Below are 14,761 nucleotides of genomic sequence, written 5' to 3'. Positions count from 1 at the left end.
CAATGTCATCTTGGCAAATATGTCTGCCCCAAAGACCAGCAATGTTGACATGGGACTCTGGTGTGTTTTAGTCTATTTTTTCGTCCCTGAACTTTGAGCCAAGGTGTGAGGAGAGTCTCTTTCCCAATGTTTTACCAACCCACAAAAAATATAGTTTTCGTCTGTCGGATGGTTATGTAGCATATTTTACATGCCGTTGTCCAAACAACTCACATGGCAACAAACTTAAGGACTTTCAAAATATTCCCAAACTGAAAATATCACAATATTCAGTCAGTGTTACGCATATTTCAATCTTTAACCCTGGATACCACTTCACACATTTTTAAATAACAAAGGCATTCTTGTCATTATTTTTTTCCTTTTGGAGTAGTTGTCAGGGAACAGTCACAAGCTGTTTGTGGATCAGTCATACTCGTATCCATAATTCAAAAACGAATCCATAAATTAGCCATTAATTCCTCATCAAATCCACATCACCACAAACATAACATAATAACCACAGAATACAGCGCTATTTCGTTCTAAACACTTAATTTTTCAAAATGTATACCCTTGGCTCCTTATATTACAGAAAAAAATTAATTAAAATAACTGGGGGGGGGGGGGGGGGGGGGGGGGGGGCTGAAATATCCCGGTTTACATCATCAACCTTGCTAACAAAGCTCCAGATGTCTACTGATGCGATGACAATGGCCTCGACACCTATAGAAGCTGGAAGGATGTATTGTGGATGGGGAATGCATCCTGCAACATAACACAAGCCTCAGGTAGCACTATTACTCACCGGGTTGGGCTGAGTCATTCAGCACATTTGTATGGTGGGGCTTCATTGAATGACAGACAACCTATGACACAGCCCATTAAAACTTGTTGCAAGTTTTCCAACTCAAACCTGTTTGCTTTGATCATTTTTCTGTTTACAATGCACTGACATTGATACCACAGTAAAAAAATTCAAACAAATCATCAGATTTGTCAACAGTTTTTTTTCAAATTAAACATGTAACAATGACATTCCTTTCCTTATGCAAACAAGTTTTTTACTAACAAATTATCATCTTGCAACAGGAAGGAAGGATAAAAAGTTCATATTCCAAGTAAATTTTCAGTATGAAAAAATGAATTTTGGTGTGAAATATCTTCATTTGCTTTTATTTCTGTTAATGATGACACGCCCCAACAAACTAACACCTTTCAACAGAATATCAATATTCATACAACGACCTCTCACACAAACAAAGGGAATAAATATCCGATGCTGGTACTCGTGTGATTTATTAATGCAGTGTTCGATTTGTTCCAATGTCGTGCCGACATGACTAATACATCGACGAACACGGTCACTCACCTAGACTGGGGTAATAGTTGGCAACTAAATGTGTTCCAATGACAGGAGATGCTTCACCAACCCAGTCCCACACAAATGCAACAATTTACAGGCATGCAGTCAGTTTTGAGATGTAAATTTTGATGAATTGTGATCACTAGATTCAGCAAGAGAAAATTGTTGCCTCAGCAGTTTTTCGTCTGTACCACCATAAGGCCACATCATGTTTGAGGAATTTCCACATTATTGCCCATTTTCTATTGATTTTGGTTCCACAGTCTGGAGTGTCATGTCTTCATTCATTTATAACCATAAGCTTTACACAATCATTGACACTAAAATCAAGGGTCATTGTGACCCCAGAAGTGATTTCTTGAAAGTCAAACTGAATTTTCAGTTCCTAAGTACAGTTGTATATATTTAGTCAGGGATTATCGAGACCTGCTCATATTCGACCCCGAGTGTACAGCTAATATCAGTAAAATACCAAATTTGAATTTCAAATTTCACAAATTCCATAAAATTTATGAAAAAAGGAACAGAAGTTCAAATGTTGATCAATATCATGATTTTTTCACAATTTGTGTGCCAAGAGCACTTACTTTGGAATCCTTGATTAATCCCTATTAGGGTTTGAAATTAAGCATCAAAGTCAAGCGTCTTTTTAATAAGCCTGTTAAAAGGTTTAGTTTTATGTGACCAAAGATTCAAATACATGTGCTACATAGCAGCTAACTCTATATACTCCATTAGTTTAGAACACAGTGCTCCGATTCACAATTGGTGGGGGCTTAGGTGGTCTAGGGCATGCAAATCCGAAAATAATACTGCCTAATGCCGCACTCAGCAATATTCCGGCTATGTGACGTCAGTCTGTAAACAATCGAGTTCGGACCAGACAATCCTGAGCTGGTCAGTAGGACCATGAGCCATATTATTATAACACATTGACATGCTCCCAACTAAGTCACCAAGGCACCAAGGCACCAAGTCAGACCACTCGATCCATGAAGTCTCCTCTTGTGACCAGCACAGGTTGCTGGGACCCCAACAGGGTGTCTGAAAAGGACTTGACTTAAATTTGAAAATCTAAACATTGATAGGCGAAACTGATGTTGCTCATACCTTTCATTATTTTCACAGGTCCATATTTGTATAGGTAACATCAATACAAGAAACAAGAAACGTAAATAAATATAACTTGAAATCAATAAACTTCAATAAAAATGGTTTTAAGGGGTATTGAGAGCTAAAAATAGAATAGAAAATCCTTTAGAGCCTTTTAGCCTACACTCTCTTATGAGAAGGGTAATAAAACTTATCCTTTAATCTGCTTGAGATTTAAAACTCCTTTGATTGAGCAGAGAACTAGACAATGCCGTCCATGCAACTGTCACTGTGACTTTGTCAGCCATTGAGAAGCATTGTAACATGTTCACAAACACCAGAAATAGAAACATGTCTTCGATCACCTGACCAGCTGTTGCCATGGCGTCACAGACTCATTTGCAGGCAAAGCCAGTCACCATCATGTCACACTGACCACAAGCGTTATTCATGACATTAGGCTGAACAACATTAATACACAGACTCTCCCGTAGTCTCTCATACAGGCCCCAGAGCGTATAGCTAATAAAACAATCATCCCCATTCCATACTCATCCCCTTCTCAGCTCCAGCAGTCTATACTCATCCCCTTCTCAGCGCTAGCAGCTTATACTCATCCCCTTCTCAGCTCCATCAGTCTATACTCATCCCTTTTCAGGCCCTGATCTTAATGTGAATTCAGGGTTCCTCAATTCTTGATGGTCCTTAATAGAATTAATTTTATTTAACCTTATTCATAACTTTATTTTGTCGCCATGTAGAACAGTATTTGGACTTGGACCTGGATCCACCATCACAGGATCCTGACAAGCTAAAGGGACACAACTCTGCAGCAAAGTGTATCAAAGCCACCTGTGCTCCCCACCAACCCTATGAGAACTGTACAGTTAAAACTGGTCATGAAAGTGTCAATTTATTCCCATAATAATATAGTGAAAAAGCTGAGACATTTTTACACATCAAGCCACGACAGACATGATCAGGCCACAACACCCATCAGAAGAAAGTCACAATTATTAACTCTGTCCACTGTATTCAAGGTATCACTATATTCATGATATTCCTAACCCCAAGTTCCTGGAAGTCTTGAAGATACAAGTGCAAGCATAATGGTTTTTGCAGTCATTAACAAATCTGTTACTGTGACTAACATACAGGTGACTCAATATCTGCGATTTCCTTGAAATGCCAAACCTGTTAAAAATATACCCTGACTCTGAAACTTGGCAATGGCTGGCACCAACTTCAGCCTTAGTGGCTGATGTAAAAAACATACCATAGACTTACCAACATTTCCAAAAATACAACTGACATTTTTTAATTTTTAAAACAAAAACAAACATAACCAACCACTCATATCCAGACCACAAACACCATTACAAATTTCAGCATTTCTATCTAACTCAAACTCCTTCATTCTCAAATACCCCAAACAAACACCAATGTTTGTACAATCAAAGAAAGATTTATTACACTTCTTAACCAGACTGCCTGCTCCAATTTGTCCACGTTGAGTTCATCAACGCCTCTGCACAAACACACAATAAACACAGACTCTCAAATTGGCAGAACAGATCCCTCGTCCTGTTCCTCAATGGATGCATGTCCGCCTCAAGTGGGAACGCCTTGCATGGGGCACACAAAATATGCTCCCCTGCCTTTGATGTTGATCAACGAAGCCGCCTCTGAGGAACATCTTTGACCACCACCATGAAGAATAGTTGAAGACCTTTCAACCCGAGTTGCAGGAATTCCGAGGATTTGTTGTAATGGGTGCTACACTTACCCTGTGTACATACCAGAAGGAAGGATTCCGTTGTAAATGGCTCACTTTTTCTTTATAGGACATAACTCGCCATGAATCCCAAGGTGCTATCTCGCAAATGAAGACAGTGGGCGCCGATGGTCTAGATTGAAAACCATTTATTTCAAAAACTGGGACATGTCTATTGATGACCAGTGCGAAAGCTGCAATCCTTGGCATTTACTCTCAGCAGGTCTAGACGGAAAACGATTCATTTAAAAATTGGGACAGTTTTATAAGTGGTGGTAACTAAAGCACCATTCCCCTGGCCCCTACCTTGAATAGGTCATAAGAACACTTTAACTTAGACAGGATCTCTACATGCAGACATACAATTCAAGTGTCTTACGAGAAAAAAAGATTTTCAAATGAATTTTTAATCTCACAAATGTAAACATAAAAATAGATTTTCATCTACTAAAGCAACTTTTCAGATAGTCATTTTGTATTATATCATTGATGGATCTGAAAAGCCTCTCAGTAGGCATAATGGCTTATCTATCATTCTGGGTGGCCCCTTGAAAATGTGAATTTTTAATTCCAACTACAAAACCCAGTTTTTAACACAATTGGTCATGTAAGTGCATGTTGAGTCCCTTTTGTATTGGTGTCACCAATCTGTGAGTGTTTTAATGATTTTTTATTAAAATTAAATAAAGATAACTACCATGAATATACACAACTATTTATGTCTTACTTGAGGTGAGTTTGCACTTCTTTCATGACAAAAAGGGCACAAATGTTTAAAAACAGGTCTGAAAAGCTCTTATTGAATTCCAACATACAGCAATGGAAATCGACCTTCAAAAGGCTTGCACTATAAATCCTCAGTGTGCATATAGAAATTGCTCCTTATGTCCCCATTAGTCTGTCATACAGACCCTGAAACAAATATATCCAATACAGCCCATGCAGTATCTGAAACTTAAGAAAGTCTCTGGGCTCCTTTTTATTACTTTTATAACTATAATTTAAAAACAGTTTTCTTCTGTAAAATATGTGCATTTCAGAGACTAGATGTAAGTCTATGTCCTCATGAAAGTATTGTCTTTATACCACTGAAAGCAAGTCTACAGCATTCTACACATCTGACCTTCTTTCACCAAACTTCACCAAAATCTAATTTCAAAATGGCTACTCCCAGAAATATTACCCATGGTGCCGAGGACTCCCGGAGAAATCCTGTCCGTTTCACCTGAACTCAAAGAACTCATACATACAACTAGACAGAAAATTTGCGTCAGATTTCCTACGGTGTCAGTAGAAAACAAGCAGCCAAAAGATACAGCCACGCAACACAGACGAACGTGTGAGATGAAAGATTACAGAGATCAGTAACTCATTCTACTGCACTAAAATAATTACACGTATATTTTCACCCAGAGAAAAGGACAAGTTTGGCCAGCTATGAGAACTTGTGCTATTTCAATCATTCTGAAATTTTACTTCATATCGTCAACCTTTCAGGATATGCTGAAGAAGCATAAGAACACTCGCATACCTTTAAACAAATGGTTTAGATGTAAACAATGTCAGTAGTGGTACATACAGAAATATTGAGACCTGAAATAGGTCGCTCGAAGGGATAACACTCTATTGCCGTTGTAATTTGTTTGTTTGTTAGTTTGTTGTTTAACTCTGCACTGCAATATTCCAACTATATGGCGGCGGTCTGTAAATAATCGAGTCTGGACCAGTCAATCCAGTTGGGATACGATACATGCATCAACCATGTCAGTGAGCCTGACCACCCGATCCCGTCAGTCGCCTCTTATTACAAGCATAGTCGCCTTTTACGGCAAGCATGGGTTTCTGAACACCTATTCTACCCCGGATCTTCTTGGGTCCCGGGCATTTAGTATAACGATAACTGTAATGTTCTCCTTATAAATTTCCTACTTCATCAAAGATGGTGCTGTAGGGTAAATACACAATTTTCACTTTTTTCCAATAGTGGTCACTTAAGAAAAAGTGTTGTCTAACAGCGAAATCTCGAAAGTTCTACTTCAGATAAGGTGTAACTACTACTTAAACTATCCCCAACAATTCAGGAATGTGTGAAGAGGGCAGTGTTATCTATCAGCTCCCTTTGTTCAGATTGTCTGCATTACTGGGGTGGTAAAACTGTTCAAAGACAAAACCTGTTGAAAGATGGGTGTTTGGCGACCTCATTACCAGCCAGTGAGTGATAGGAGACAGAACCCAGTCACATAAACAATACACCATTGACAATGTAATGGTGACATCTACAAAATAAAAAATATGACACAACATGTTCATAATTTTGAATACTGTGACCATGATACACTGCCCTCTTCATGATTATAATAGATGGCGAGTGAGTTGGTGAGTGAGTTGGGTTTAAAGCTCCTTAAAACAGTATTCCAGTTATATCACGGCGTGTCAGCTAAATGTGGGAAGAAAACCCAAAGTGATGTAGGTCTCAGACATCTACCACTTCAGTGAAAACCCACGAGTACAGGTATGGTGCTGACAAACCTAGAAACATAATCGGGGCAAACTGGGATTCGAACCCACAATCATGGGTTCCTGGCGTGCCCAAGGGACGCAACTCTACACAGCGAATTACGGCGCATTAGATGACCTGGCCTCCCGAGCCCCGAAAATAGATGATATCCAAATATGCATCATTCCCTTACTCTGTCTTGCTTAAGAGATGGTGGGGTAGCCTTGTGGTTAAAGTGTTCGCTTGTCACGCCAAAGACCCTGAGGTTTGATTCCCCACATGGGTACAATGTGTGAAGCCCATTTCTGGTGTCTCCCACCACGATATTGCTAGAATATTGCTAAAAGTAGAATAAAACCATACTGACTAACTTCTTTAAACTCAGCAATGGTAGACTAAATATGGTAAGACCACACTTCTATAAATTTAAGTTTGACAGATCTTTTATGACAAATTAGCCTGGGTAGGTCAGAATACAACTATAAACAGACTTGTGTAGCTCATAATTTTGTATTTTATTTGGCCAGAAGTTGATAAGTGTGAAAATATAAACGCCTAGCGCATGATGATAAGTAGTTTTAGTTACATGCATATGTATTACTTAATTGGAAATTCATGTTAATGAAAGACTCCGCGCAAGCTGTTTATTACCCTTCCTGAGATAAGGTCATTAACACCCAGACTCCCCATTACTCATAACTTGTTGACAGTAATTCATGAGAATGTCATGTTTTATAAAATTACATATTTATTATACATGTTGAATTTATCTGAAAAGTTTTTTTTGATGTCTCACTTGAACACTTCACATCGGAAGTACTCCGAGTCTGCTTAAAATAAGTGAGTGAGTGGGTTTAATGCTTCTTTGAATGGCATTCTAGTTACATCATGGTGTGTCAGCTTAATGAGGGAAGAAAGCCGGAAGTGATGCAGGCCTTTGAAGATCACCAATTTGGTGAAACCCACGAGCACAGGTATGATGCTGACAAACCTAGAAACACAATCAGGGCAAACCAGGATTCAAACCCATGATCAATGGTTTCAACTCTTCACATCGAATTGCCGCACCTTTGAAGACTGGGAAACCTTGTGAAATTTGTGAAGATCAGTAAGATAATTCAAAATAAATAGAACATTTGTTCCTTCTTGTCAACAAACATGTTTGCTTCGTCAAAAAAGAAGACATTTTCACTTGTGGCTGCACCATTCATGAAAATACCAACTTTATCAGATCCACTTATTACCTACTCAATGAGATAAACCTGTTATTTGTCAACATAAACAAATCCGGCTATTTAATTATCATCATCATCATCATCATCATCATCTTTTTGCAGATTTATACTGAATCTATTATATTAGCTTCCTGTATTAATCAATGCGCCATTTTCTCATATCTTTACAGAAGATGTAACTAACACCAACAGCTAATGTAACATTAAATATTAACTCACTCACTGTACTCAAAATCGAGCTTTGTTTAAAAATCAATATTTGTCAACTGATAGCTAAAGACGTACATCCCATACATCCGATTCATTAGCATTATTAGGAGGAACAACAGCAGTCCTAAAACACATCCTTGTAGCAGCCACTGTAATTGACAAAACACACACGTGATTCATGTACGAAGAATGTAATCTGGTGTTTACGCTACCAGATAACACTGAGTACTACGCCACAGACACATAATGAAGTACTAGAGCGTACAGGGCTATGGTTAAGTGATTCTACCTTCTAACTGAAGAACTTAATTCACACACCACATGTAAACAACTTCAAGATCTGGATTAAAGTCAAGTCTATTATGAAAGGCATGATCTATGGCTATTAATTTACTGATTAAAAGCACACAAATGATCACCAATATTATTACTACGATATTGCTGTGAGACCTGTAAAGTTACAGAAGGATCAGTTACATTTCCATAAGGACTTCCACTACTGTATTTGCCATGATAAGTGTCCCAGGTACATACTAAACTGACAAAGGGGTTGCTTATTAAAACCATACACAGATATTTTCAGAGATTAAACTGTAGTGAAGCAACTATGTTCAAATGTTGATGAAACTTAAAACCGATAATAGCTAAAAGACAATTATATACCCTTTCACGCTTCTGCTTTCTGTGAAAAAAAAGCTGCAATATTACACAGAATAAAGGGATGGTCATGTAACTTTTAGGTCTTTGCATGGGATTTACTTTAAGACTGGATTAGAAGTTGGCCAGGGTTGCTTATTGAAGCAGTGCACTTAATTTGCAAATACGGTATTACCATTAGGCTGATGGAAAGTCTGGTAGCAGATCAATTTTGAGGACTGGTGAAAATAAAAATTCCCTTGTAACTCTGTGATTCTGTTTGTTTTACTCCATGTCTGTATTAACATGAGTGATGTGAATTAGCCTGTGCATTAACCATATTAACAGCCTACACTGTAATCTCATTGAGAGGCCACCCCTCATCCCTTCATCAGGGATACTATTAACAGACCAATCAACCCTATCTAACTGGCTTGGGCTTTGCATCCTTGAACATAGGATGGAAGTGCAGTCTCTCTAGAGCATATTATTCATAAAACAATCAGTGGGCTCGGGTGCCGGCGTCTAAGGTGCAGTGATTCGCTGTGCAGAGTTGCGTCCCTTGGACGCAGCAGAATTCTATGATTGTGGGTTCGGATCCCGGTTCACCTTGATTATGTTTCTAGGTTTGTCAGCACCATACCCGTGCTCGTGGGTTTCACCGAAGTGGTAAACATCTGACACCTGCATCACTTCGGGCTTTCCTCCCAAAATAAGCTGACAGGCTGTGATATAACTGGAATAATGTTAAAAGCGGTGTTAAACCCAACTCACTCACTCATAAAACAATCCCCCTTCTATTCCCATCCCCTTCCGTGCTCAAGCGTCCCACCCCTATCCCCTTCTCAGCTATAGCAGGCTAGCAGCCAATATCCTTGTCAGCCCTGAAATTAAGAGACTTTGATGCTTCCTTTCTACTCAAAGATTTCTTGATATAATTATTTAACTCTATACAAAATAGACAATTGAGTTGATCGATGCTCATGATGTCAATCACTGGATTGTCAGGTCCAGTCTTAATTATTAACAATGTTTAAGCAGACATAATATAGCTGGAACATTACTAAGTATGGCGTTAAACAACAAGCAAATAAAATCACTGCATATGTGTCAAAATTGGTCAAACATTTCCAAACCTTTGTATTCAAGATAACTAACCATCACCTTAATTTTTTTCAACCGATAATTCGAAGTTGATAATATGGAAGACAACACAAGGTGACCTGTTTGCTCGTCTTGAACAGTGCATACGCACTATGTTCCCTAACAAACACACTGCCCTCATCATATTGATCATAGATGCTATCCAAATAAGTGTCCCTCCCTTGGCTCTGAATCTGGATTAACATAGCATAGCTTAGGCCAAGTATGGTTAAGGCTCAGTATAAAACAATAATAGTTACTTTAAATGTATATGATTTTTGGTAAATTTGGATTATTATTGTATTTTCTGATTGCCCCTTTAAATCCAGTTCAAAACTGTGAAAAAGTGTTTCCTAATGGTAGCATCAACTGTAAAACATTGCATGAAGTCAGATTAATTTGGTTTGTTGTTTAACGCCGCACTCAGCAATATTCCAGCTATATGACGGAATATATAAACAATCGAGTCTGGACCAGACAATCCAGTGATTAACATCATGAGCATCGATCCACGCAATTGGGATCGATAACATGCATCAACCAAGTCAGCGAGTCTGACCACCCGATCCCGTTAGTCGTCTTTTACGGCAAGCATAGTCGCCCCCTCACGGCAAGCAAGGGTCGCTGAAGACCTACTAACCCAGAATCTTCACGGGTCAAGTCAGAAATGTTAATCTTAATATGAATGTAATCTGGATAAACATAACATAACAAAAAATTAACAGATACACTCTACATGCTCTTAAGAACATGGTTTGTCTCAAAATTGCAAAGGGCATGTGGCTTGGAACGAGTTTCAAGTCTAAATTGAGAATAATGTATTCATAGACTGCTGGATTGCTATACTTAATAAAACTTGAATTGGTTTATTCTCGCTGCAGTGTTTTATTGTATGATTAGACCTACTCTATCGTTTATTTCTTATATCAGGCAACAATATTATGTACAGCCTCTTTAAGGATAATGATACAATGTACAAGCATTAACAATATTTACCCATATTTATAAAATGATGACTCCTCATTAGAAAACAACCTCTGTCCATTTTATGCACAGGTGGGTATTTCCTGCCTATTTTCACAATCCTCACATCGATTACCTGTACCTTTTCTCCCAATACCAATTGTCATATCTCTCCTGCTTTTGGGTGCAATTGGCCATCTTGTTTATCTGCCTTTCCCCGCTACATTGATACGGAAAACTCACTGGACACCCCCTCTCAAAATAAAGTTATCCAGTACACGACATCATCAGCAATGATCACGTTGCAAGCGTATTTATCGCGTAGCTATGCAATATATCAGAAAAAGAAAGTGCATTTTGAAAGAATTGATTAAAACTTGCAACTCGTCCTGGACGGCCAAGAGGTTGAGAACAGTGGTTTGGGGGAACAACATTAGCGTGTGACCCCAGGTCGGGGTCTGTGTATTGAGATGCTATTGTGATGCCTTTATGACATAGGCGTGTAACATACAACTCACTGTCCCACTACAGCGTGAATCAGCTGTGTAATACACATCACTAGACACTGCAATCAACATAGCATCACGTACATTTCAAACAAACTGATGCCTATGAAACACATCTGATACACAATGTAAATATCTAGTCACAAAACAGTAACCTTTCTGACACGAAAACATTGATTATTCAAAGAGGAATAAGTTGTTTATAAAACATGTGTTTATAAAATTTTAATCCACACTGTTTACATTGATATTCAAAGACCGTCTTACTGTATGCACAGGTATATGATTCGCGTTGTTGCACAACAGTGAAATCGCATGACAAATAGCTGTCAACAGGATTATACGTCAATATACCTGCAGTATATCTGCTTAGACATGACAAAATCATCGCCCAAGTATTAAGACAGCATGACTCACTGCTAGAACGAGGACATGGTGTCAAATTGCAACTATCACACCCATGCTTAAAACGCATGTTGCTGCAGAAGACACAGACCTGTCAGCCCAAGGCTTGGATTTTTACAACTTTTGCAACCATATTGTGAAAAATAACCAACCAAGACAGAAAAATTTAAACAATGCTTACATTGGGACTGCACTTTGTCAGTGCAAAATACAAACACTGATTATGAATATTTTACATCAAAAATTGATTTTGTCATAATTGAATATGAGATCGCTACTGAGCAATGCTTTCATGTGTCATCCATGTTATAAATTGTCATGTTGAATTCTGTTTATATTTTATCATTTTTGCTATAGTTGTGCAATAAATAGAACCAGATTTTGGTTTAAGATTATTAGAAGTAAGTAAGTGATTACATACAACCTCCAAGCAAATACTCATATTTCTGAGACCTTCAAAAAATACAATGATTCATTCATACACAGTATGATAAATTGTTACACACAGTGTTATGGCCGATAAGATAACACCGTGTGTTGTGTATGCTGTGGTTAATTATTCATAATCAACGCTAATATGGTGAACCGGATTGTATAAAATGAGGGAATAAATTCTAAATCATTTAGACATCTACTCGATGTATTGACAGTATAACTGAAATGTATCGAATATTTCTGGTCAATAGAGGTATTTGCAAAGCTACAAGTAGCAATAGAGTGTACCGTTAGGTCTGGTACATTATTGGCAATATTGCATTGTTGATAACTGGGGATCACGACTGAATGGGATGAGATAAAATCACAAGGTACACCAGGGGATAACAGTTGATTCACCACTTTGTTTAAAGCGAATGGAATGTGCATTAGAATCGAGAAAATCGCTTGTGTTTGACCTGATGTGTCTTCAATCGACCCGTCCCGCCATTTTGAATACAATATGCATGCGATATGCGCCAGTGCAACCGCAGATTCAAGCTAACGGTACTCGATCGATGTGCTTATTCTATTTTAAGTGGGTTGCAATTTACAAAACTCAATTACAAGAGGAAATACCTCTACCTCATGTGTACAAAAACTAATGTCAAGGTCGAACCGGCAACACTCGCAGTGATAACGATATGATCTGCTACCGGTATGAAGCGAACGTTGCAAATATTTCTGCAACTAAAGAAAAATGCGAATAAAATGTCTACTTACCCATGGTGGAAGGATAAAACTCGGGCGGCTAGGAAAAGTAAAATATGTTAACAGCTAGTAAGTTGTCCACGAGAAAAGGTAAGCGTAAATTTCCTCATCCTAGTAGCATCATGTCTACGAAAGACCTTCCATCACACTGTTCAACAGAGAGCACTGAAGCTGTTCGGACCAGCCCATTATTATCATCGGGGGAGGAGGCTTTTCTGGTTGGCTCTACCGTTGACTGGGTTAGCTCGACACTCAATGTTCATTCAACCGTAACTCATAGAGTTAGCATTTCACACTAGTAAACATTAAATGTGGCCCAATCCGGATCTCTCATGCGCGCATATCAAACATGGCCCTCGTTTGGGAATACTTTACCCCTATTGGCTAAGAATAGGTACGTACTTAGAAATGTGTCAATCAAGCCGACTTGGCTCCGCCCCTTTTACCCATAATTCACACTGCAAATTACAATTCATTCACGTACATGCTGACAATATCGGAAGGTATATTACCTCAGGGATTGATTATTTGCAAGATTGTAGCAGACGAACTCTAAAGATGTTGGGCTACGTCGGTGAACCTTCTCTTATTCCGACCACGGCTGTGCTTCTTGTCTGCATTTTGGCGATCGCTATCTTTCTTGGTTGGAAAAGGTAAGAAAATACTTGTTTACGTCTTTGTTTATTTTATAGTAAAGTATGCATAATATTCACCATTCTGCTCGTGATGACTCTATATTATGAAAATAAAGCTGGTCTTTTGGTGCGAATCGATAACAACGTTTTTTTTAGTTTGCTTGCTAACTGGGTCATCTGGTCAAATGGTTCTTAAAATTCCATCATCAAAATGTGGACAATTACTCAGGGTCAATCGCAAGCCATCAGCGACCAGGCATTCAGGCCAAGGTCCAGTGCGACTGGACAATAGGCTTGTCAAAACAGAGGCTTCAAGCCCCACAGGTGTGTGCGAATCTTGAATTGCGCTTAAAAAAAATAATATGCCCTTCCGAAATAGTTTTCTCAAGCATTTTTACAATCCAGTTTATTTAACATGAAATCTTGATATCATATCGTAATGTTGCAATTTTTTTTTTTTTTGAAAATTATACTTAAAATGTTTTAAACGAGCCGGCATTTACCTATTTTAATTATTTAACATCTTTTAAAGTACAAGCCCTTGCATTTTGTTGCACTTTTATAAGTTTATATGTTGGTATATACTTTAAATTCTGACGATCTTTGCTTAATCCACATTACTATTGTAAATAAATACAATGAACTGTTTACTTAACATTATTTATGTTTCTGTCATTTACACATTGTTTCTTTACGAAGTAAACAAATCAATCTAATAATGTGTTAACACCCCATAATAGAATTTAATAGTTAACATAATTGTTGATATTCTATAAATATTTACACTGAATTATTAAACAGCGAATTGTTGACATCGCATGTTATACCCTTCCTTCGTACGACTGTGTGAAATATTGCATCAAGACGAAACTAAATCAGTAACAGTAAATACCCTATTTGTTCACGTATATAAGATGATCCGCTCGACATGTGTTTCTGTGAAGACCCGTGCAGTGTTACAACATTGGCGCCTATTACACACCAGCACCTGGCTGACATATGGATATGTATTGCGTCGTAACCCCTCATCATCTGTCAATCAACACGTTCATGTAAATTACACTAGTCGATCATCACAGACAAATGATGTCATACTGCACTTTAAACGACCAGTGAAGAATGAAAACAGAGTTAT

The 14,761-nt window shown here is 38.2% G+C and overlaps 1 protein-coding gene across 5 annotated transcripts in view; it reads right to left on the bottom strand.

The window, feature by feature from the left end:
- Positions 1 to 13,284, bottom strand: part of LOC139453284 (dematin-like) — a 127,135-nt gene extending 113,851 nt beyond the window's left edge. For 3 of the 5 annotated variants that reach the window (XR_011652414.1, XM_071234921.1, XM_071234923.1), the window contains exon 1: positions 13,004 to 13,284. Coding sequence is in view for 4 of the 5 variants with exons in the window: in XM_071234921.1 (XP_071091022.1) it covers positions 13,004 to 13,007 (4 nt within the window). In the remaining variant the exon portion in view is untranslated. The remainder of the gene's footprint in view (positions 1 to 13,003) is intronic. The other 2 variants (XM_071234924.1, XM_071234926.1) reach the window with 2 other exon arrangements.
- Between the last annotated feature and the right edge of the window lie 1,477 nt (positions 13,285 to 14,761).

This window comes from Haliotis cracherodii, unplaced genomic scaffold (genome assembly GCF_022045235.1).
Source record: "Haliotis cracherodii isolate W230 unplaced genomic scaffold, xgHalCrac1.p SCAF_9, whole genome shotgun sequence".
NCBI lineage: Eukaryota > Metazoa > Mollusca > Gastropoda > Lepetellida > Haliotidae > Haliotis > Haliotis cracherodii.
The sequence above is the reverse complement of the archived record's forward strand: the minus strand, read 5'-3'. Positions and strand labels throughout refer to the sequence as shown.